At 36.9% G+C, this 21,977-nt stretch overlaps 1 protein-coding gene across 1 annotated transcript in view; it reads left to right on the top strand.

The window, feature by feature from the left end:
* The window catches only part of TOMM70 (translocase of outer mitochondrial membrane 70), a 34,593-nt gene that overhangs the window by 5,689 nt on the left and 6,927 nt on the right, over positions 1-21,977 (top strand). The window contains exons 2-9 of the mRNA XM_045501780.1: positions 7,783-7,956; positions 10,172-10,298; positions 11,903-12,012; positions 15,430-15,578; positions 17,184-17,391; positions 19,274-19,408; positions 20,393-20,500; positions 21,405-21,521. Coding sequence (XP_045357736.1) covers positions 7,783-7,956; positions 10,172-10,298; positions 11,903-12,012; positions 15,430-15,578; positions 17,184-17,391; positions 19,274-19,408; positions 20,393-20,500; positions 21,405-21,521 — 1,128 coding nt within the window. The remainder of the gene's footprint in view (positions 1-7,782; positions 7,957-10,171; positions 10,299-11,902; positions 12,013-15,429; positions 15,579-17,183; positions 17,392-19,273; positions 19,409-20,392; positions 20,501-21,404; positions 21,522-21,977) is intronic.

The following is a 21,977-nucleotide window of genomic DNA, read 5'->3' as shown; positions in this document are numbered from 1 at the left end:
GTGTGTGTGTGTGTGTGTGTGTGTGTGTGTGTGTGTATGTATGGTTTTTCCTCCTTGGAGTATTTTCCTGGCTGTTCTTTATTAGTCATTTTTGTTCCAGAGCACATTCCTGTAAGTAACCTTCACTGACTATCAAATCTCCATTACTTTTTTTTCAACTTTGTATTCTACTAAATTTACTGGCATTATACCTTAATATCTGTTCCTTTTGTCTTTAAATGTTACTTGTTTTTTCCAGAGTAGATTAGCCTCTGCAAAAGGTACAGGGTAGATTTGTAGGTTTTGCCTCTTGTTTGACAAGTTCTAGCACAGTGCTTATGGAGAGGAGACCTACATATTTACTGTGTTTTTCATTGTTTCCTTTTAGATTTATTACCTGAGTTACTTGTTTTTAATTCTTGTGTCTTACCCAAATACTTTTGGATATGTGTGTGTATATTTATATGTAGTTGCTACTTTGATTCTAATAATTTTCTGGTTATTAGTTACACAGTTTACTAATTACCTAATCACATTTTCCCGATGTGAATTGGGGTTTCGGGTTTTTTAATCAGTGGTGATTCTTTAGAGAAGCTGCCAGTCTACTTGTTTCTTGACCTGCCTCTAGTGTTCCTTCAGGGTAAAGACTATCCTGTTGATTGTGGAGTCACATCAGATGTGCTTTTTATTAAAATGAATTCAGTTATATTTCCTTGGCATAAAGAAAGAAAAAGATCTAATTGTGCTGATGACTCTTTTTGTCTTTTCATTTAAAGACCTTTTGCCCTAAAGTTAGTAGTTAGCAAGATAGGATATCTGAATCTGTTTTGTTTCAGTTCCAGAGTGTGAATCTGGATGTGATTGTAATAATATTCTTCATAAAACGTGGATGACAATCCATGCAGTACAGAAGTAAAGTTTAGGCAACCTGGAGTGGAATTGCTAGAGTTTGAATCCTGCCTTGAGCAAGTTACTCAGACTGTCTGGCCTTCAGTTGCTCTTTATGTAGAATGAGGATAGTAATAGCACCTACTATGCATCTCCAGTGTGGTGCTCTGCTAAAGATTTGTCAAAAGTAATTTTGACAGTTGTTTTTTTAAATGTTTATTTATTTTTCACAGAGACACAGTGAGCAGGGGAGGGGCAGAGAGAGGGAGACAGAGGATCTGAAGCAGGCTCTGTGCTGACAGCAGAGAGACCGATGTGGGGCTCGAAGTCAAGAACCACAAGATCATGACCTGAGCCAAGTCCAGTGCTTAAGGGACTGAGCCACCCAGGTGCCCTTTTTACTTAATGCATTAACTTCAGGATTCCTTGTGAGATTTGGCTTCAAATATTTATTGAATTCATTTAGCAGAATCACATGGAATCATGGAGTTAACTCTGCTGAACAGTTATTCATTATGAAAGAGATGGAACTTACCCAAATCATGCATGGGGGAAAAAAACTAAGTTTTCTAGGAGACCATTTTAAATCATACTTTATGTAACATACTAGGCAGATGTCAACATCTTTTTCATAGTTCTTCTGTATTCTAACCAGTATTGATGAAGTTTGAATTTACACTCATGTATGAAAATTGAGTATGTGGCTGAAGTGGAGTAACGAAAGTTTGGAGTCTTGTGTGTAGGTCTTGGTGGTGGGAAGTTACTGGAAGGTTTTGAGCAAGGAATGACATGATACAATTTACTTGTTAAAAAGAATTTTCAGAGCAATTAGAAAATAATTTGTTGTAATAAATGCAGAGAGAGCTGCATTTTCACATAACTTCAGTGTAAAATATTATGGAATGTTCAGAACCTGAAAACGACTACCCAAACCAAAAGTGATTTCCAGTAACATAAATGGCTTTTAAATGTCTTTTAAACATAAATGGTTTTTAAATGACTTTTAAACCACCTGAGTACTTTTAGATATGCAAACAAACCATATGAAATAAACTGGCATTTCAGGATGTTCCCATTATGTTTTAGATCAGTATGTCTGCATCTCATTTATCAAATATGCTTTCAAAATTGTCTTTGAGCTTGTTTTCTAACTCCAATCTTTAATTATGAAAGTTCTTATTATAACTCAAGAATGTAGACTGGTGGTGGCAGGTGGGGATTACTGAAAAGCAGTGTGAAGGATTCTTGTAGGATGGAATTAAAATCCCTCATAAAGAATTGTTCGTCATGTGTTCTCTAATACAAACTTTTTTGTCCAGTGCATTTATTTTAATTTCTGCCTGGTTTTGGCCTCAAAGCTTGTGAAAATAAGGTCTAGTTCCTGATGTAGGGGAAGGCTGGCATTGTGTTAACCAGCTTTTTGTCCTACATTTCATCAGTGGGCCAAAATGATTAGTTTTTCTGTACTGTCCTTGCTGTAATGCCATTCTTTCTCTGCATTTTTATTTTTTTTATTAAAAAAATATTTTAATGTTTATTTATTTTTGAGAGAGAAAGAGAGCACAAGCAGGGGAGGGGCAGAGAGAGAGAGGGAGACTAAGAATCTGAAGCAGGCTCCAGGCCCTGAGCTGTCAGTACAGAGCCTCTGTGCAGGGCTTGAACTCACAAGCTGCGAGATCATGACCTGAGCCGAAGTCGGACGCTTAACCCACCCAGGCCCCCCGTCTGCATTTTTATTAGGTAAGGGAAATAGTTGGACAGAAAGTAATGAGGCAGACAGTGGGCTTGGGGTGATAGGGATGTTAACCAAGGTTGTGCTCTCCAGAAATGTGGTTTGGTTTGCTTTCTGGAGTGGCAGTGGAAGCAACTGAAGAAAATTTGCACTTGGTGATTTGCCTATGTAATTTGATCCTTTTCCACACAGTGTCATTCAAACCATTGTTTTTTTTACAGTATAATAAGGAAAAGACGTTAATCAGATTCTAATTTTGGCCTTAGGAGTTAAAAGATTTTTTTTTTTTTTTTTTTTTTTTTTTTAAGACTTTTCAAGCCCAACATGAGGCTTGAACTCAACAACGCCGAGATCGAGAGTCGCATGCTCTACTAACTGAGCCAGCCAGGTGCCCTGGAGTTAAAGAATTTTTTTTTTTTTAATTTTTTTTTTTTTTCAACGTTTATTTATTTTTGGGACAGAGAGAGACAGAGCATGAACGGGGGAGGGGCAGAGAGAGAGGGAGACACAGAATCGGAAACAGGCTCCAGGCTCCGAGCCATCAGCCCAGAGCCCGACGCGGGGCTCGAACTCACGGACTGCGAGATCGTGACCTGGCTGAAGTCGGACGCTTAACCGACTGCGCCACCCAGGCGCCCCTAAAGAATTTTTAATAACTTTTAAAAGGAGCTATTATAAAACGACTAATGGAGGAAAATAGCTAATTGAAAGATTCACTTGGTTGGTTTTAAGTTGATTTAGACTTTGCTGGATAAAAATATCCATCCTCTAAGTAGAGAAAGGAAAGCCTTGTGTACTCATCTCTCCAGATATGTCTGTTCTTTTAACTTGTCAGCCCTTGCTATAACTGCCCCCTCTTGTATTCTGTATGATATTATTTAGCCTTAAACTTCTAGTAGACAGGAAGGAGTTCATTACCTGTTTCTGCGGAGACAAGGTCATTACTCTGTCCAGAAGATGTTTTTATCTAATCTGTAAATCTTTATTAAAAATACTGAATAAGGGCACCTGGGTGGCTTAGTCAATTGAGTGTCCGACTTCTGATTTCAGCTCAGGTCTCCCTCTGCCCCTCTCCCCAGCTCATGCTCTCGCTTGCTCTCTCTCTCTCTAAAAAAATAAAAAAGTTAAAAAAAAAAAAATACTGGGGCACCTGGGTGGCTCAGTCGGTTGAGCATCTGACTCTTGATTTCAGCTCAGGTCATGATCTCACAGTTGGTGGGATCGTGGGATCTGGTCCCTCATTGGGCTCTGCACTGATAGTGCAGGGTCTGCTTGGAATTCTCTCTTTCCCTCTCTCTCTCTGCCCCTCATTATTTTCTACATAAACAGTCCCTAGTGTTTAAGGATGTGTATTAGCCATGTCCTAAATGAGTTAGAAACATTGTAAACGTTTTGCCAAAAATTGGAAGAATGTTTATCTTGATATTTAGTATCAAAAGTAACTTTCCTTAGTTTGAAGTTTTATTAGCCCGTAAAGATTCCTGATTATGATGTGTTCTTGGCAAATTGAGGCTTTTATCAGTAAAGGTGTCCTTTTGTGTTCCATCTGAGGCTTTTTAATGTTTTTTTGGTCTGATACTGCCTTATTTTTCTTAGTGTTTGCCTTCTCTAACTTTTATAGTCTTTTTGACCTGTCACTTTGTTTTAGGTCATGCCTGATAGCATAGTTCAAAAATTTTTTAACATGGAGATTTAACCTATTGACATTTGTTATTAACCTGTTTAATGATTCCTGCCATATGTAGCCTTTTTTTGTTTTTTTCCTTTATCCTCCCCTTTCTACTTGTATTGATAATTTGCCCTACTTTTGGGTCTATTTTTAGTGATAAGGAAGTTATACTACCTCTATTTCTGTTCTTGCAGTCAACCTTAAAAACTAGTTTGGCTAGGTATAAGATTCTAAATTGGAGATAATCTTTCTTCAGAACTTTAAAGTTGTTACTTCATTGTTTTTTAGTACCCCATGTTGGTGATATTCTAATACCACTTTGGTTCTTTTTCCTTTGTGGATAATCTGTTTTTTCTACCTAAAAACTTTTAGGATTTTTGTTGGCAAATTTCACCATGATGTGTCTAAAAATGTGTGTTATTTCAGCTCCAGGAATTTTCTTTTCTTTTTTTTTTTTTTTTTTTTTAAGTAGGGCTCACACTCTATGTGGGGCTTGAACTCACAACCCTGATCAAGAGTTGCATGCTCTGCTGACTGGGCCAGCCGGCGGCCCCTCCAGGAATTTTTCTAATATTTCCTTCAACACACCATTCTGTGCCTTTCCTTCTAAATTCCAGATAGGTAGATGTTGGAACATCTGAATTTATATTCCATGTCATTTAGGTTTTCCTCCAAATGTCTCATCTTCCTGTCCTCTATTTTCATTGCATTCTGACAGATTTCCTTGGCTCTATCTTCTACTTGTTAATTTGCTCCTCAGTTATGCCCATTCAAATATATAGTCCCAGACTGTCTATTAAGATGATCTCAGCAGAAACTGAGTTTTTTCTTTTAATGTTTATTTTTGAGAGAGAGACAGGGAGGGAGAGAGAGGGAGAGGGAGAGATATCTCAAGCAGGGGTGGGGCAGAGAGAAGGGAAGGCACAGAATCTGAAGCAGGCTCCAGGGTCCAAGCGGTCAGCACAGAGCCCGATGTGGGGCTCAAACCTATGAAATGTGAGATCATGACCTGAGCCAACGTCATATGCTTAACCGACAGAGCCACCCAGGCGCCCCAATCCCAGACCATCTGTTGAGTTGATTATAATAATCCTTTTTAATTTTCAAGATGTCTAATTAGTATTCTTTCAAAGCAGACTCCTTTTAAAATGACTGTGATAGCCTCTTATTCCTCTGATGTTAAAGTTTCAGTTTGCCTGGTTTATCCTGTTTTCTCAAATATTAGTTTTTCTATTTGAGTTGGGTGCCTCTCTCTTAGGGTATTAAATTTTTTTCTATGGTAGCAGTTCTCAGCAGTTTGGTCTCTTGTAAGACAGCCAAGGTATGCCTATCACTTACCTCTTGGGTGTAGGGGATCCTCGCTCCTTCTGGATGACAGCCCTAGTCCAGGCTCACTTCTCCTCTCAATGGAGTGGGAGGGCTGTAGGGGCCGCTTCAAATGCACTTTTCCAGCAATAACTTGATAGTTACCCTCCTATAGTCTATAGATATATAAGAGATTCCTGATTGTCTATTATGGATATTTTGTGCTAAAGATTTTCACTGTCAAAGCGTTTGGAAGATGATTGAGGCTTTTGACAAATGGAAGATTTTATATTCATCTTTTAATTTGTGGTTTATTTGGGTCTCCTACATCCTAGTTTTTTGTTTTTTGTTTTATTTTTTTTTTTCAACATTTATTTATTTTTGGGACAGAGAGAAACAGAGCATGAACGGGGGAGGGGCAGAGAGAGAGGGAAACACAGAATCGGAAACAGGCTCCAGGCTCTGAGCCATCAGCCCAGAGCCCGACGCGGGGCTCGAACTTACGGACCGCGAGATCGTGACCTGGCTGAAGTCGGACGCTTAACTGACTGCGCCACCCAGGCGCCCATCATCCTAGTTTTAAAATATGTTCCCTATTGACACTAGCTGGCTTAAACTAGCTGTTTAATATTCTGAGCTTAGATAAAAGGAGTTTCCAACAAATCTTTGCACACTATACTTTTAAAAATTAATTAGAGTAGTACTTGGATTAAAGGAGAAGGGAAACAAAAGGTAAATAGTGGGGGGAAAGCAGCAAAGAAAAATGAAGCAAGAGTAAGGGGGAAAAAGAGCACATTCAAAAAAAAGGTTGGTGTTTCACTTTTCTGTTTAGGAGTGAGATGCCCTGGTCCATAAGCAACTTGGCTTTCACGACTCCTGTAAGTTATTTGTGCGGGCAACTACTTCTACTTTTGTTTTGTCAGTGCTTACCTGTTGCAGACATTATGTATTCTTTCATAATCACATATTTGTTAAAGTTGGATGATGCTGGGGCGCCTGGTGGCTCAGTCGGTTGAGTGTCCAACTTCAGTTCAAGTCATGATATCACGGTTTGTGGGTTCGAACACCATGTCGGGCTCTGTGCTGGCAGCTCAGAACCTGGAGCCTGCTTCAGATTCTGTGTCTCCCTCCCTCCCTCCCTCTCTCTCTCTCTCTCTCTCTGCCCCTCCCCCACTTGCGCTCTGTCTCTCTCTCTTAAAAATAAACATAAAAAAATTAAAAAATAAAGTTGGATGATGCTGACAAACAATAAGTTTTGGGTAAAGACATGTCACAAAGTTCTTGGACTTAGCAGCTAGAACCTGGATAACTGGAATTATCTCCAGAACGCTTCCCAAATGTTGACTGAAGTATTCACAACTGTCCTCAGTGGGTACTACCTACGAACTCTTCTTATTGTACACAGTATGTAAGTTGGGTCCTCTAGGAAGACTCTGAGACTAAGACAAGAGTACAGAAAATTTATTGATGAGCAAACAACAGATTTGGGATAACAATTATAATGAAGATGACAAAGTGTGTCTAGTATCTATTCTATACTATTGACAAACAGCCCAACAGAAAAATAGCAACACACATGAATAAGTGGTTTTCAGAATAAAAAAGCCTCATGGCCAATAAACATGAAAAGATTTTCAGATTCATTAATAGAGGAAAATGTAAATCAAAATAATATTGGAGTATTACTTTATACCATGGTTTTTCAATGAACTTGGCACTATTGACATTTTGGATTTGATAATTCTTTGTGTTGGGGGGCTGTCCTGTGCATTGCAGAATGTCAACAGCATCCCTGATGTCTACCCACTAGGTAACAGTAGCAGCTACCCAAACCTACCCCCTGCAGTTGTGACAATCAGAAATTTCTCCAGACATTGTCAAATGCATCCTAACTGGTAGTCACTTCTGACTGATAACCCATTAGATTGGCAAAAATTAGCTATCACAACTCTTGCTGGCAGGAATGGCAGGAAAGTGGATTTTAAATATAAAGTACTACAGCAGTTTTTTTGAAATTAAAAATACATAAACCTTTGGCTTAGCAATCCTACTACTGAGACTTTATCCCATGAAGATATTTATATGAAGTGACTTACATTGTAAACAGCTATTCTACATACCCATTTTTCTTCTGTCAGTTTATCACTGTTTAGTCTCTGACCTTAATCTATTCCTGAGTATTGATAAGTGTTCTTTCTTCTCATTTCAGAACTCTCTTGATAGAGCACAAGCAGCCAAGAACAAAGGCAACAAATATTTTAAAGCAGGAAAATATGAACAAGCTATTCAGTGCTATACTGAGGCGATCAGTTTGTGCCCTATAGAGAAGAATGCTGACCTTTCCACATTTTATCAAAACAGAGCTGCTGCCTTTGAACAGTTGGTATGTATCTTAGGGTTTGTTTTTTTTTTTTTTTTCCTGTTCTTTTTGTTTTCTTTATTTGCATAATGTTTCAGTTAGTACCACTCAAATAAACCTAATAAGTTTTTTGAAGTTTTGAAATTACAGGCTTTTTGTTTTCATATCTTTTAATTACATAACTTTTTTAAGAACAGATTTGAGTTTTGCTGGTTAAAAATATAATCTAAAGTTATATATATCAGGTTCTATAAAATTAGACAATACAGGAAACTACAGTTTCTGGTAACCCCATCCTTCTCAACAGTTTGAGGCTATTTTTTTCAATTTTTTGTTTCCATAAATATTAATAGTAGCGTGCGGGGAGACCAAACTTATTACACAGTATTGTTTGTGACATTCTTTAATTGCCACTATATCTTGTGCAGCTTTTCTTAGCACATGCAGATTTGTTTTATTCTTTCTGAAATGGTATATGTAGTAGCTGTTACATGGTTGTATACTGGAGAACATCTAGTGATGAACATTTGGGTTGTTTCCTGTTTTACCTATTGCATTCAGTATTTGAGTAAATATTTTCATTAAGTATTTTTTTGCATACTTTCGGGAGGATAAAATTCTAGAAACGGAAATCTAAAGAGATAGCATCAGCACCTACTCCCAACAATATGAGCATGCTTGTTTTCCATTACTCTCGCTGACTATATTATCAGTCTTAATATTATTTGCCATTTTTTCTCTCATTGTTTTAATTTGCACTTTTAGAAATGTTGAAGTTCACTATTCTTTTCTGTGGTTATTGGGCATTTGTAGTCTCCTCATTTTTTTGTTCAACCAAATATTACTGACTATCTTCCTATACGGAAGGTTGCTATGGTACAAGCTGGGTCTATAAAAGCAAATCATTATGCATAGAACTCAAGAATAGCTAAACAATGAACTATTTAAATGACATTTTCACAAATGCTTTAAATAATTAACATGATTCAGTAATAAAAAAATGACTAGAGATGGGATTGGTGCATAAAACAGTAGAGGAGACAGTGTTACAAATAGAGGAAACGGTGTGTATAATTGCTCTGAGGCAGGAAAGAGTTTGGTGTGATTAAAGAATTATAAAGGATCCTGGAGTATAGAGAGATGCAATTGGAGAGGCAGCAGAGGGCAGATGAGACAAAGTCTACAGCGGTAAGGAGTTTGGATTTGATTCTGAGTGTAATGGCAAATATTTAAGGGTTTTAAGTAAGGCAGGGACATCCTCTAAAATTGCTTTCAATGTTCTGTCAAGAATATATTGTAGGGAGGCAAGAGTGGAGACGGGGACACCAAGTAAGGATGTTGCTGAGGCAGCCTATGTGAAACATGAAGTAAGCTGAGACCAACAAGTTGCTGTTATATTGGATATGAAGGGTGAAGAAAAGCAGGAATGTAAATAATAGTGGAATGGGGAAGGAGTGAGACAGCTACGTAGAAGTTGAATTGAGAAATGTCTCTTTTGGGAGTCATCTAATTTTCTATTTTATATAATGCCAGGATGTTAGATGTGGTCACCTAGGGTGAGAGAAGAGATGAAACCTTGAGGACTCAGGTGGAGGGGAAGAATTTAGCAAAGGAAATTGAGAAGGAGCAGCCAGTGAAGTAGGTAGAAATCAATTAGAGCGGCAGTTCTTTGGAGGTTTGGCAATAAAGAGGAACCAAGAAATGGGGTAGTAGCTGCAGGGAATTATGGACTCAAAGGAGGGTTTTTAAAAGATGGAAAATAACTAGAGTAAGTGGGTTTTTTTGGGTTTTTTTTATATGCTCATGGGAATGATTCAGTAGAGATGTAGATTGACGTAGAGGTGAAATAGCTAACAAAGTAAAGTCTTTGAAGTGGAGAGAGTATGGATCCAGCTCACAAGTGGAGGATTGGCCTTTGATGAAGAGGGGTGCTTCCTCAGTTTTAACAGGAGGGAAGGAGATGATAGGAGCACAGAGATGCAGGTAGGTTTGTAGATTTGGTGGTAGAAAGATGGCCTAAGTATGTCCTTTGCCTGTTTTTGAAAATCAGATTGCTTTTCTTTATTTACAGGTATTTACAGAGCTGTTGTAATATATTGTGGATCTTAACTCTTTTTATGTATTGGGAATATTTTTGTGTGTTGTGAGACTTAACACTCAGCCTGTTAAGTTTCGAAAAGTAATTTCTGTTGAACAGCGATTCCTTTAGTGTGACTTTTTTTAATACTTTCAATTACAGCAAAAATGGAAAGAGGTGGCACAAGATTGTACAAAGGCTGTTGAACTTAATCCCAAATATGTGAAAGCTCTCTTTAGACGTGCAAAAGCCCACGAGAAGCTAGACAATAAGAAGGAATGTTTAGAAGGTGAGGGTATTTTTGTGTTTACATATGAAAATTACATAAGGCTTTGTAGTCATTGGTAAGTTTATATGAAGTAGAGAAATCACTTGTATTTAAAAGTTAGATTCTTCCCCAACTGAGAATTTGTTTTCTAATTTAAATTGAGATTTCTGATACTTGAGTATTGTTTCTGTTCTCAATTATGGGACTAAATTAGTATTAAGATTTGAAGTTTATATACCATTCATTTTTAACTTGGCAATTAATGAGCATCAGTGTAATTCCATGATAAAGAAATCAGAAAAGAGGTTTTAGTAAGTGATAGTGTTGTTAAGATTCTACATATTTTCAGTTAATGTCCTATATAAACATGAAATGATTTTCAGATGAGTCATTAAAGAAAACATTTGTATTTTTGTGCTTGGTATTTTCAAACATTATTTTATACCCAATTGGAAATTACGTATTTGGTACAAAGCATCAGGTGAATTTGCCATTCTGAGTAAATTCTGTAAGTAAATATTCTGCAGCCTCTAATTGGCCATATCTGCTTCTAAAACTCCAATTGGAATATAGGCTACTGGCTTATTTTAACGTACATTTTTGTGGGTGACGTGGAGCTAAACCAAAGTGATTTCTACAAGCTAAATCTGCTTTAAAAGCATCAATAATCAGATTTAGCCATAATTACTTTTAAAATAACATTATTTAAAAGGAAAAATCCATTTTATTTTTAAAAGTCTGGATTACCAAGTGAGAGTGGTTTAGAGAACATTTTAGAAAAATTTGAGGTTTTGTGGTGGTGTGTATTTTGGTGATGGGTAGAAGGACTGTTGCTTTGGAAAAAGAGAATTCTGAGTTTTGAGCCAGCCCTTGAAGTTATTACCAGTTAATAATTGGCAGAAAGCTGATTAAGTGGATTTTAGATAGGTGGACTGAGATGGGAAAAAGACATTGACTTTGGCATTAGCCAGGTTATCCGGGGAACATATGAACAGATTGACTTGTTTGGAGGAGCAAAGATTTGGAATTCTGAGAAATTGAATTCAGAAAGAGTGGGAACAGCCAATGTTTGAATACTATAAAAGGTTGAGAGGTTCAGGAACCACTGATCTTTTAAATTTCAAACCACTTTATCTTGAGCTGTGGCATAACCAGAGGAAAATGGTATTTTGAAGCAGATTTAATTGAGAGCTCCCTGGCAAGATGGCTTTGGACACAAGGAATAACTTGTGAGGTCTATAAAAAGAATCAGACATGAGAAAGCCACATTACATTGATAAGGCCTTTAGGTGCTGGGCACAAGGGAGTCTTCCTAGATTCTTCATTTATTTACTATGTAGAATGTGAGGGTGGTAAGAAACATCACAAACCATACAGGATAGTTCCTTGGATTTCACAGGTGAGAAAAGTGAATAACCAGAGAAGTGGAATGAATTTCTGAGTTTCGAGTTTGAGTTATAGAGTATATAAAACTAAAGTGTTGAGAAGCAAATTATTGGAAATGAAATTGATAGCTACATCAGGCCATCAATTTGGTTTGGCTTTCTGTGGTACATGGTGCCCATTTGATGCTGCTAATCATCTTTGCAATAATTTTATACTTTTGTTTTTTCCATCATCTCTAGATGTCACTGCTGTGTGTATACTAGAAGGGTTCCAAAATCAACAAAGCATGCTGTTAGCTGATAAAGTTCTTAAACTTCTTGGAAAAGAGAAAGCCAAAGAAAAATATAAGGTAAATCTAAGTTGGTTAATAGAGGGGATATACATTGTGAAGAGTCATTTTAATTTACACTGCTTGAACTTGGGCATGATGGCAGTGGTAACAACTGAAATTAGATCTGTGTTACGCTTCTTTTCCTGTAATATTGGGCTTTGTGGCTTATCTTTTTAAAAGAAGAATGTAGGCTATATGCAATATTGTATCTGGAGAATACTGAAAGAATTCATCTGTATTAGAGGTTGCCAAATAAAGCCTATGGACTGCATCCAGTCTGCCACCTGTTTGTATAAAATATTATTGGAACACAGCACTCAGCCATCATTTTTGGTTGCTTTTAAGCTAAAACAGCAGAGTGAGGTGGTTATGACAGGGACTGTATGGCCTGTAAAGCCTAAAATACTTACTACCGGTCTTTTATAGAAACAATTTGCCAGGCCCTGTCTATATCATTAAAGGTATATTTTTAAGCATATACTGTATAAATTGGCATTGGTTTTAAGCAGTCTGTAACAGGTAATTTAATTCAAGAAGCCTTATTGAACAAAACTCCATGGTGGCCATTTTAGAAATAAATGGTCCTTGGGGCGCCTGGGTGGCGCAGTCGGTTAAGCGTCCGACTTCAGCCAGGTCACGATCTCGCGGTCCATGAGTTCGAGCCCCGCGTCAGGCTCTGGGCTGATGGCTCAGAGCCTGGAGCCTGTTTCCGATTCTGTGTCTCCCTCTCTCTCTGCCCCTCCCCCGTTCATGCTCTGTCTCTCTCTGTCCCAAAAAAAATAAATAAACGTTGAAAAAAAAATTAAAAAAAAAAAAAAAAAGAAATAAATGGTCCTTGCCCTTACAGAATTACAGTTTAGTGAGAGAGACCATTAATAAGTATAAAAGGCATGATATGGGGAAGTGTCATGAGCGATAGAAGTAGTGTCATGGGATTACCACAGGCATCACTAAATATCTATCACTGGAAAATTTCTGCTAAACTTCGGTAATATCAAGGCAATTGTTCCTTTTTTCTTTAAGAATAATGTTTCCCTTAAGTTGATTTTAATAAGCTGTGTAGGGGCTCCTGGGTGGCTCAGTCGGTTAAGCGTCCGACTTCAGCTCAGGTCACGATCTCACGGTCCGTGAATTCGAGCCCCGCATCGGGCTCTGGGCTGATGGCCCAGAGCCTGGAGCCTGCTTCCGATTCTGTGTCTCCCTCTCTCTCTGCCCCTCCCCCGTTCATGCTCTGTCTCTCTCTGTCTCAAAAATAAATAAACTTTAAAAAAATAAAAAAAATAAAATAAGCTGTGTGTTTTTTAAATTTTACACCCCTGAATATTAGCTGAGTTAAACAGTTAAAATGGGTTTCTTCACTGTAGGACTTTCATGTGCTAGGATATGTTGTGAATCTTGGAGAGGAGTATAGCTGTAGTTGTTCTCAGTCTCTTTAAACTGTGCTTTTTTTCCCCTTGAGCATTTCCTAGAACTGGGATTCCTCACAGCACTGTAAAATATCATTTAATAGTCTCACAACCTTGAGGGAGCCTAATTTCCTTGTGTATATTTATAATGTTATTGTGGAGTGATTATATTGGTTGGTCTTCAGGGTGCTCAGAAAATACAAGATAACCCACATTTATATAGGTTCCAAATTAGTTTCCACTTATATTTTCTTTGAAGTTTTTATTTAAGTAATCTTTACACCCATTATGGAGCTTGAACTCACAACCCCGAGATCAAGAGTCGTATGCTCTTGTGACTGAGACAGCCAGGAGCCTCTCCACTGTTCATATGCTACCTTTGTAAATCACAAAATACTTTTCATGTTATTGTTTTTATTTCTACAACAGCCCTATGAGAAAAATAAGGCAAGTATATTTGTTGCCATTTTACAGATAAGAAAACTGAAAGTGACATGTGCAGAGTCACATGGCTAATTAGCGGCACAGCTGGAACTTGTATCTTATTCCTTTGTTACTTAAGTCCATCACTTGCATTGTATTTATTTTAAATGTGTAATTCTGTGTGGAAGGCAGGAAGATACCTTTTCCAAGCTGAAATAGTAAACTAAAAGTAATGATTTAGTCTGTCTTCAGCAACTGCTATTTAAAGTGGCAAATGATTGCCACTATATATTCCTATACAATCTTTAGTGAAATACTGAAGTTAAGCATACTTGTCATTTGATGGGTGACCAATTGATTTACAGTATTAACCTGTATAATCTTAAATGAAGACATTGAATTTCTCCCATAAAAATAGGGCTTTCCCTAAGATTTCCTTTGTCTTCTTTCCCAGTCTCCTCTATTCTAGATTACATAATTTACTTACAAAGCCAAATTCCCTTGGGGTGCTGGGGTGGCTCAGTAGGTTAAGCCTCCAACTCCTGCTTTCAGTTCAGGTCATGATCTCATGGTTAGTGGGATTGAGCCTGCTTAGGATTCTCTCTCCCTCTCTCTGCCTTCCCCTGCTTGTGCTTGCTCTGTCTTCTCCTCTCTCTCTCTCTCTCACTCACTCTCTCAGAATAAATAAACTTAATAAAGAAAAAAGCCAAATTCCTTTTTGTCCTTCAAATACAAAGGCATTGAATCTACCAAAAAAACAGGAATGGTATTTATTATGCATACAATTTAAAACACCGTATTCCAACTTAAAAATCTTTGGGTTAGATTTTCAAGATAAAGGATCCAAAATATAAGGGCCCTATGGTTATGTTATTCCCTGTACCCTCTTGAAGATTTTATCCTAATTGGACTAAAAGGAAATAATTCTATAATGATGAATCACGTTGCCATGCCAAAAAGTAATTAAAACAAGAAATGTGATTTCATTCAGACTTTGAGTGGCATTTACTGTAATGGAGATCTTCAGATGCAGTACAGCTGGAGGTCAGATGAAAGCCCATGGTAAATGGACTTAACATTATAGCACCTGTGTAAGATGTGGTCTTGAGTGGTAAATTAAGATGCTGATCTAGAACAGAGACCAGAAGGAGATAATTTTTATTTTTTATTACATTTTTAAAAAATTCATTTTTAAGTAATGTCTATACCCAAGGTGGGGCTCAAACTTACCACCCCCAAGAGTTGCATGCTCTGCCAGCTGAGCCAGCCAGGTGCCCCAGGAAATAATTTTTAACTCGGCAGTTATTTGCCTCCTGTGTTTGAGATTTCACTTTCTTGGACTTTAACATGTAGTCCTAGGAGGTCTGGATATTTTACATCTTTGGAGAAGAGAGGTGTCATTTAAAACCTGCTTTGAACAACTGGGATGAGTAGCTTTACCAGTTCCACTGTCTCTTGTCCTGTGGTTTGCAGTCTGATATTCTTCAGTTATTTGAGAATGAGATCCTAGTTTTTACAGCAGTCATTCTCAGTATTGTACAAATGTACCTGCTTCTTTGGTCGGTGTTTTCTCATTTTGAAATATTTAAATGTGATTGAATTTCAGAATCGTGAACCTTTGATGCCATCTCCACAGTTTATCAAATCTTACTTCAGTTCTTTCACGGATGATATAATTTCTCAGCCCATGCTTAAAGGAGAGAAGTCTGATGAAGATAAAGACAAGGAAGGAGAGGCCTCAGAAGTTAAAGAAAAGTAAGTTTATCAACTGTAGTATCTACGTAGTACCACATGATACTCTCAAGAGGATTCCCAGTGAGTCGAATAGTTGACTGTATTTGAATAGGGGCACTAACTTGAAAATTATCATGTAGCTCAACATACAGATGTTTTAGTGCAGGGAAGTTTATAATTTATAACTGTGAGATGCTTAGGAGTGCCCCATAGAGTAACTTTCTTCCAAGTTTTTCCTGCTTGCCTAGCCATTCTTTGGGCTTCTTGTGTCTGTTTCTGTAGAAAACTGAAACCAAAGTACAAGATGCTGTGTTTACAACTGAGGATCAAGTCATGTATGTATAGAAGTCACCTAGTCTGCTCATCCATTTATATTTATCAGTATTGTGTTTTGCTGTTAAGGTTAGCTCTCCTTTCTAAGAGAAGGTATAATATTATTACCAACATGACATTTTTTAATGAGTTGGGAAGAAAAGGGAATATTTGTTCTAGTAGCAGAGCATAATTTTGTGTCCATGGCATATTGGAAAGTTTGAGGAAACATTGCTTTTGATTTGTATGTCCCTAATTTTTCAACCAATGTTGGCCACCTTTTAAGGGAGGACACCATGTATAATTGTAGTTGACACACAGTCTTTTCAGAAAATTGTAGTACAGAAGTAAATGTTGAAGACCATGCCAATAATTTCCTCTTCGGGTTAGGGAACATTCCTTGCTAGAAGAATTGCAGTGAAGTTAGAGTGCAGGGAATATTACCGTGTAATTATAGGATAAGTTAGCAGAGTTACAAGATTTTGACTGATAAGTTACTTGCCAGTTTTCTCTACTCAGGATGTATAATGAAGGAAATGAGAAATGTATTTTAACTTACAGAGACTTATATTTGTAAGACCCCTTAAAGGTCAGCTAGTCATCTTAGAAGAATACTGATGTCACTGTATTTTAAAAATTTAGGGAACGGTGATTTTTTTTTAAAGTCCTACTTAATAGAAGAATCTTCCCTTAAATTTGCTTCTTTGATATTTCCACCTATTCATTCTAGGTCTGTTTTGTAAACAACACAACTTCTGGGTGAGAGTCCTTCAGATAATTCTCTGCCTCCAGTATTGCTCCTTGACAGTGCATTTTCTACAACATAGCCAGAGTGTTCTCTACCAAGCAGAGATCAGCTCACGTCTCTTCCCTTGGCTTATGTGACCTAAACTTAATTATCTCCTAATTCTCTGTTCTTTCTGTTAGGCATAAAATAACTGTTGAGTGACATCAGTATGCCACAGGTGTGAAGGTGAATAAGACTGGATCCTTATCCATGATGCAGATCAGTCAGTCATTAGCTCATCCTTTAACATATATAAATGTCGAAGCCTAGGCAGTAACCCTCGGTTTCTGCTGTTGACTCTGCTGTTTACCTTTTTTTCCTAGTCTCCAAGACATCGAGAAAAATCCCAGTCCGCATCAGAAATCCTAATCAGTTATTCCTCCACCACCACACCACCCCATTCCAGTCCTATACTGGAATGTTAAGGGGAAGTAGACAGTTGATTAACTCTAGCATACGAAATGTTGAAGTTTCAGCATTTGATCCTTCCTTAGTAAATAATTTCCTATGTTCATTTTTATTTTCAGTTCTGGATATCTAAGGGCCAAACAGTATATGGAAGAAGAAAATTACGATAAAATCATAAGTGAATGCTCAAAAGAAATAGATGCTCAAGGCAAATACATGGCAGAAGCATTATTACTACGAGCCACCTTCTACCTGCTTATTGGCAATGCCAATGCGGCCAAACCAGATTTAGATAAGGTCATCAGTTTGAAAGAAGCTAATGTGAAGGTACATTTAAAAATGTGTGTGTGTGTGTGTGTGTGTAAAAATTGATTAAAAAAAGGGACTTACAGGTTTTCCCAAATTTTCAAATTTTAGTTGCTATTCTCCAAAAGGCTGTTTTTATTTTGGAAGGAACTACCCCTAATGATGATTGGGTCAGTATGGTGAAACTGAAACATAAATATGAGTGATGTTTATCTTTAGCTAGGAAAGGATTTTTTTTTCTTTTTTCTATGGCATCTGGTAACTTGAGCTTCCCGTTATAGCCACTGCTTACTGTATTATTAGACTATATTTGGATAGGGGTAAGGGTGATATAGCAGTGCTATAGGTAATACTGTAAATAAAAATACAATAGGGAATACAAGATTATAAAATGCATTCAATAAAATAAACATTTAATCTGAAAGATTTTTACATGAATTAAAAAATAGGTTCTAAAAATATGATATAGAGATATATTGAAATATACCAAAAGTTTTTGTAGTTGCATAGTTGGAACAGCTTTTTATCTTCCAGGTATTCTTATGTGTACATAATTATTTTCATAATTAAGATTTAGGGGGACCTGTTGAATTATATGAGTCTTCTACTCAGTGTTAACAAGACAAAGCTTAGCTACCAATTAACTAAAATTTCTTACTAGTTTGTTACATTTGTTCGGCCTGTTTGCTCAGTGAATTAAGTGAATTCTGTCTTTTTTCACCTCCAGATAATTCATTCATGTATTTTGTGAAATATAAAAGTTATTTTCAAGGCCTGAATTTTTAACAAACTATCTTAACTTCTTATAAACAAAAATAATTACAACTAAGTATTATTAAAAGTTCCTTTTAGAACCACCCTACGACCCAGCAATAGCACTACTAGGAATTTACCCAGGGAATACAGGAGTGCTGATTCATAGGGGCACATGTACCCCAATGTTTATAGCAGTGCTTTGAACAATAGCCAAATTATGGAAAGGGCCTAAATGTCCATCAACTGATGAATGGATAAAGAAGATGTGGTTTATATATACAATGGAATACTACTTGGCAATGAGCAAGAATGAAATCATGCCATTTGCAGCAACATGGATGAAACTGGAAGGTATTATGCTGAGTGAAATAAGTCAGTCAGAAAAAGATACTATGTTTTCACTCATATGTGGATCTTGAGAAACTTAACAGAAGACCATGGGGGAAGGGAAGGGGAAAAAAATAGTTACAGAGAGGGAAGGAGGCAAACCATAAGAGACTCTTAAATACAGAGAACAAACTGAGGGTGGATGGGAGGGTGGGGGAGAGGGGAAAATGGGTGATGGGGATTGAGGAGGACACTTGCTGGGATGAGCACTGGGTGTTGTGTGTAAGTGATGAACCACGGGAATCTACCCCAAAAACCAAGAGCATGCTTTACACACTGTATGTTAGCCAATTTGACAATAAATTATATTTTTTTAAAAAAAGTTCCTTTTAAAATGAGGTTTTCAAATTGAAGATACACTAATAATATGATCTTTATTTTTATTATCTAGTGATCACAAATATGTTCCGTTTTTGTTAAAATTGTGGGAGTGTTCTTATTTCATCGAAAGAAAATTTACATGTACTTTTACCTCAAAAAATTTTTTTGGAGAAGAAACCTATTTCTTCCTTCATGACCAAAACTTTTTGTTTTAATGGCAAGTAGTAATGATGCTTATCATACACCCTGTACAGATATTTACTCAAAATGTCAAAATGTGGTGTTCTCTCTCTCTCTCTCAAAAGAAAAAAAAAAGACGTATACTTTTAAAGGATGAGCTTTATGGTGTGTGAGTTATACTTGAATAAAGCTGTTACTTTAGAAAAACTAAATTGGAATAAACAGTAACAATGAACCTTTTCTCATTTTGGTTATGTAGCTTCGCGCAAATGCTCTCATCAAAAGAGGCAGCATGTACATGCAACAGCAGCAGCCTTTGCTGTCTACTCAGGATTTTAACATGGCTGCTGACATTGATCCTCAGAATGCAGACGTTTATCACCACCGAGGACAGGTACTTTTCTTATCAAGAGTTCTGACCTTTGTACTAAGGAATAGGATACTAGTTTTGAGAAGGTTGTCAAAAGTTTTCTTGTGTCACTTCTGATAGCTTGAACAAAGTATCAAAGTATTTCACAGTCTGGGTGGGCGTTTAGGTAGTCCTGTCTTGAATATTTGTCCTTTATAAAAAAAGAAACAGAAGGGTACAATTACTGGCTTGCCGGTTCGAGTTTGTTTTGCACGTATTTCTGGCTTTTAGGTTTTCAGTGAGTAAAACATTAAAAGCATTTATTGAATATTTTAGGTTAATGGTAGAATCAACAGGATGATTTCTGTGGGCTTGCTGTAAGGAAATAGCGTCCTAAACTTTCCAAACAGTACAAAAAAAATCTCTTCTGGAGTTTTATAGTATTTGGTTTTTTAGTAAAAATACATAGTGAAGGAAATCATTTCCAATTCCAGCCTTATCTGGGGAAAACATGTCTTTATAACCCGTTTAACATGGATGGCTTCTTGGACTACATTAGGGTGGAATGTATAGGCTACATTTCCATACAACAGAAAAGCTGAAGTTCTTTCTAATGTAGGAAAATTTTACCTAATACTTCTATCTGAAGGCTGTTAAGAGATGTTAAGATAATCTCTTAAAATTCTTGACATTTTGATCCTTACTGGTAGTGTCTTAAGATTAATTTGAAAGATAATTACTCTTGTCTGCTATGTTTGAAATTTGAAAGTAGGGATGTTTTAGTCTTCTAGGAGAACAGGTTTCTTGCTTAAGAGTGACCAAAACTGCAGTACAAAAATGGTGGGTTTAATAGTATTTAGTGTTTTTGAAAAAACTGGACACTAGTTTTTAGAATCTTTCCTTTAAATGATAGGATTTTCTAGTTCATGGTTTCTAGAAAGTAATTTTGTATTGAATACTACATGCTTAGCATTATGCTAAATTGTGGTAAGAGACACTGTATAGATAATTGCTTTTTTTCTTCCTTAGCTGAAAATATTGCTTGATCAAGTTGAGGAAGCAGTGGCAGATTTCGATGAATGTATTAGATTAAGACCTGAGTCAGCCCTGGCACAAGCTCAGAAATGTTTTGCATTGGTGAGTTCTACTTTCTTTTGTATTTTCCTAAACATCATTTTTATTTCCCATTGTTAACAAAAATAAGTGTTTCATTGTCTACAAAACCATCACCTATTTTTCTGCCAAAGGAAGACTACAAGAGAAAAACTGTTGGTTTAGAGAAATGGAAGTATAGTTGCTAATTGAGGTTTTGCTCCTATATTTCTCTGGATGTTTTGAGTTTATCTTGATAGATGTTTTTCCCTGATTTCATCCTCCCCTAAACAGCACCGTTCTTCTTACTTTTCTACCATAAACTAGCACAAAAAAACAAAAGCATTTTGAGGAAGTACTCTTCGGTCATACCACATAACTGCTTTCTCATCTCGCCTTTGTAAAGCTGTTAATACTCAGAAACATGAAGCTAAAAATCAGGTAAAATAATTCCATTTCTAGTGAAATGAGGTACTTCCAGTTAGCCCTTATAGTCTGAGTCCTAAAAGAGTTTTTCTTAAAGAAATTGGGTCACAAGCACATTTATATTATGGATGAAAAATGTTACTAGATGAAGCTTTATAACACCTGTAGTAAGGTGATAATAAATTATATTTAGAAGCCACCATTTACAAAATGGAGAGCGTACTGGACTTCTAAAAGCCCTCATTTATATGCAGTGGTAACTTACACGTTAGTATGCCTTCTTCTAGATTATTAAACATCTTGAAATTGTATAATGGCAATGAAGTCATAGTTGTACATAGCAAATGGAGATATATCCAGAGATAGTTTCTTGCAACCCTTTTAGATGCAGCAAATTAGGTTAGCAAATCACCTGCTTTTCTGGAAATAATTATGTGATTTTTGTGTGACTTTTGTCATATGTTAAATTCCATGAGTTTTTGAGTTCTTGATTTGACAGGCCTCTTTTGATTTATTTCCACAGTATCGCCAGGCATATACAGGAAACAATTCTTCACAAATCCAAGCAGCTATGAAAGGTTTTGAAGAGGTTATAAAGAAATTCCCAAGGTGTGCTGAAGGCTATGCACTGTATGCTCAGGTAAATGTGATTTTTCATATTTTTTTAGTGGGCAGTCCTTTTTTTTTTTTTTTCTTTTTTCTTTTAAGATTTTATGTATGTATGTTTATTTTTTGAGAGAGAGAGAGAAAGGGAGACACATAATCCAAAGCAGGCTGTAGACTCCAAGCTCAGAGCGGTCAGCCCAGAGCCCGACACGGCTTAAACTCATGAACTGTGAGATAATGACCTGAGCTGAAGTCGGACACTTAGCCTACTGAGCCACCCAGGTGCCCAGAACCCCTAGATGGAGAGTTACATGCTCCACTGACTGAGCCAGCCAACCAGGTACCCCCAATTACCAGTCCTTTTAAAGAACTGCATTCATATGCTGAATTCCATATGGAAATCAGAAAACTGTGCTTCCCTGGTTGCAGCTTCTATGAATACAAATAGCTTTGTTCCTGTTTTGATTTTCCTGGCATCAAAATGGTCTTG

This window comes from Leopardus geoffroyi, chromosome C2, assembly GCF_018350155.1.
Source record: "Leopardus geoffroyi isolate Oge1 chromosome C2, O.geoffroyi_Oge1_pat1.0, whole genome shotgun sequence".
NCBI lineage: Eukaryota > Metazoa > Chordata > Mammalia > Carnivora > Felidae > Leopardus > Leopardus geoffroyi.
The sequence above is the reverse complement of the archived record's forward strand: the minus strand, read 5'-3'. Positions and strand labels throughout refer to the sequence as shown.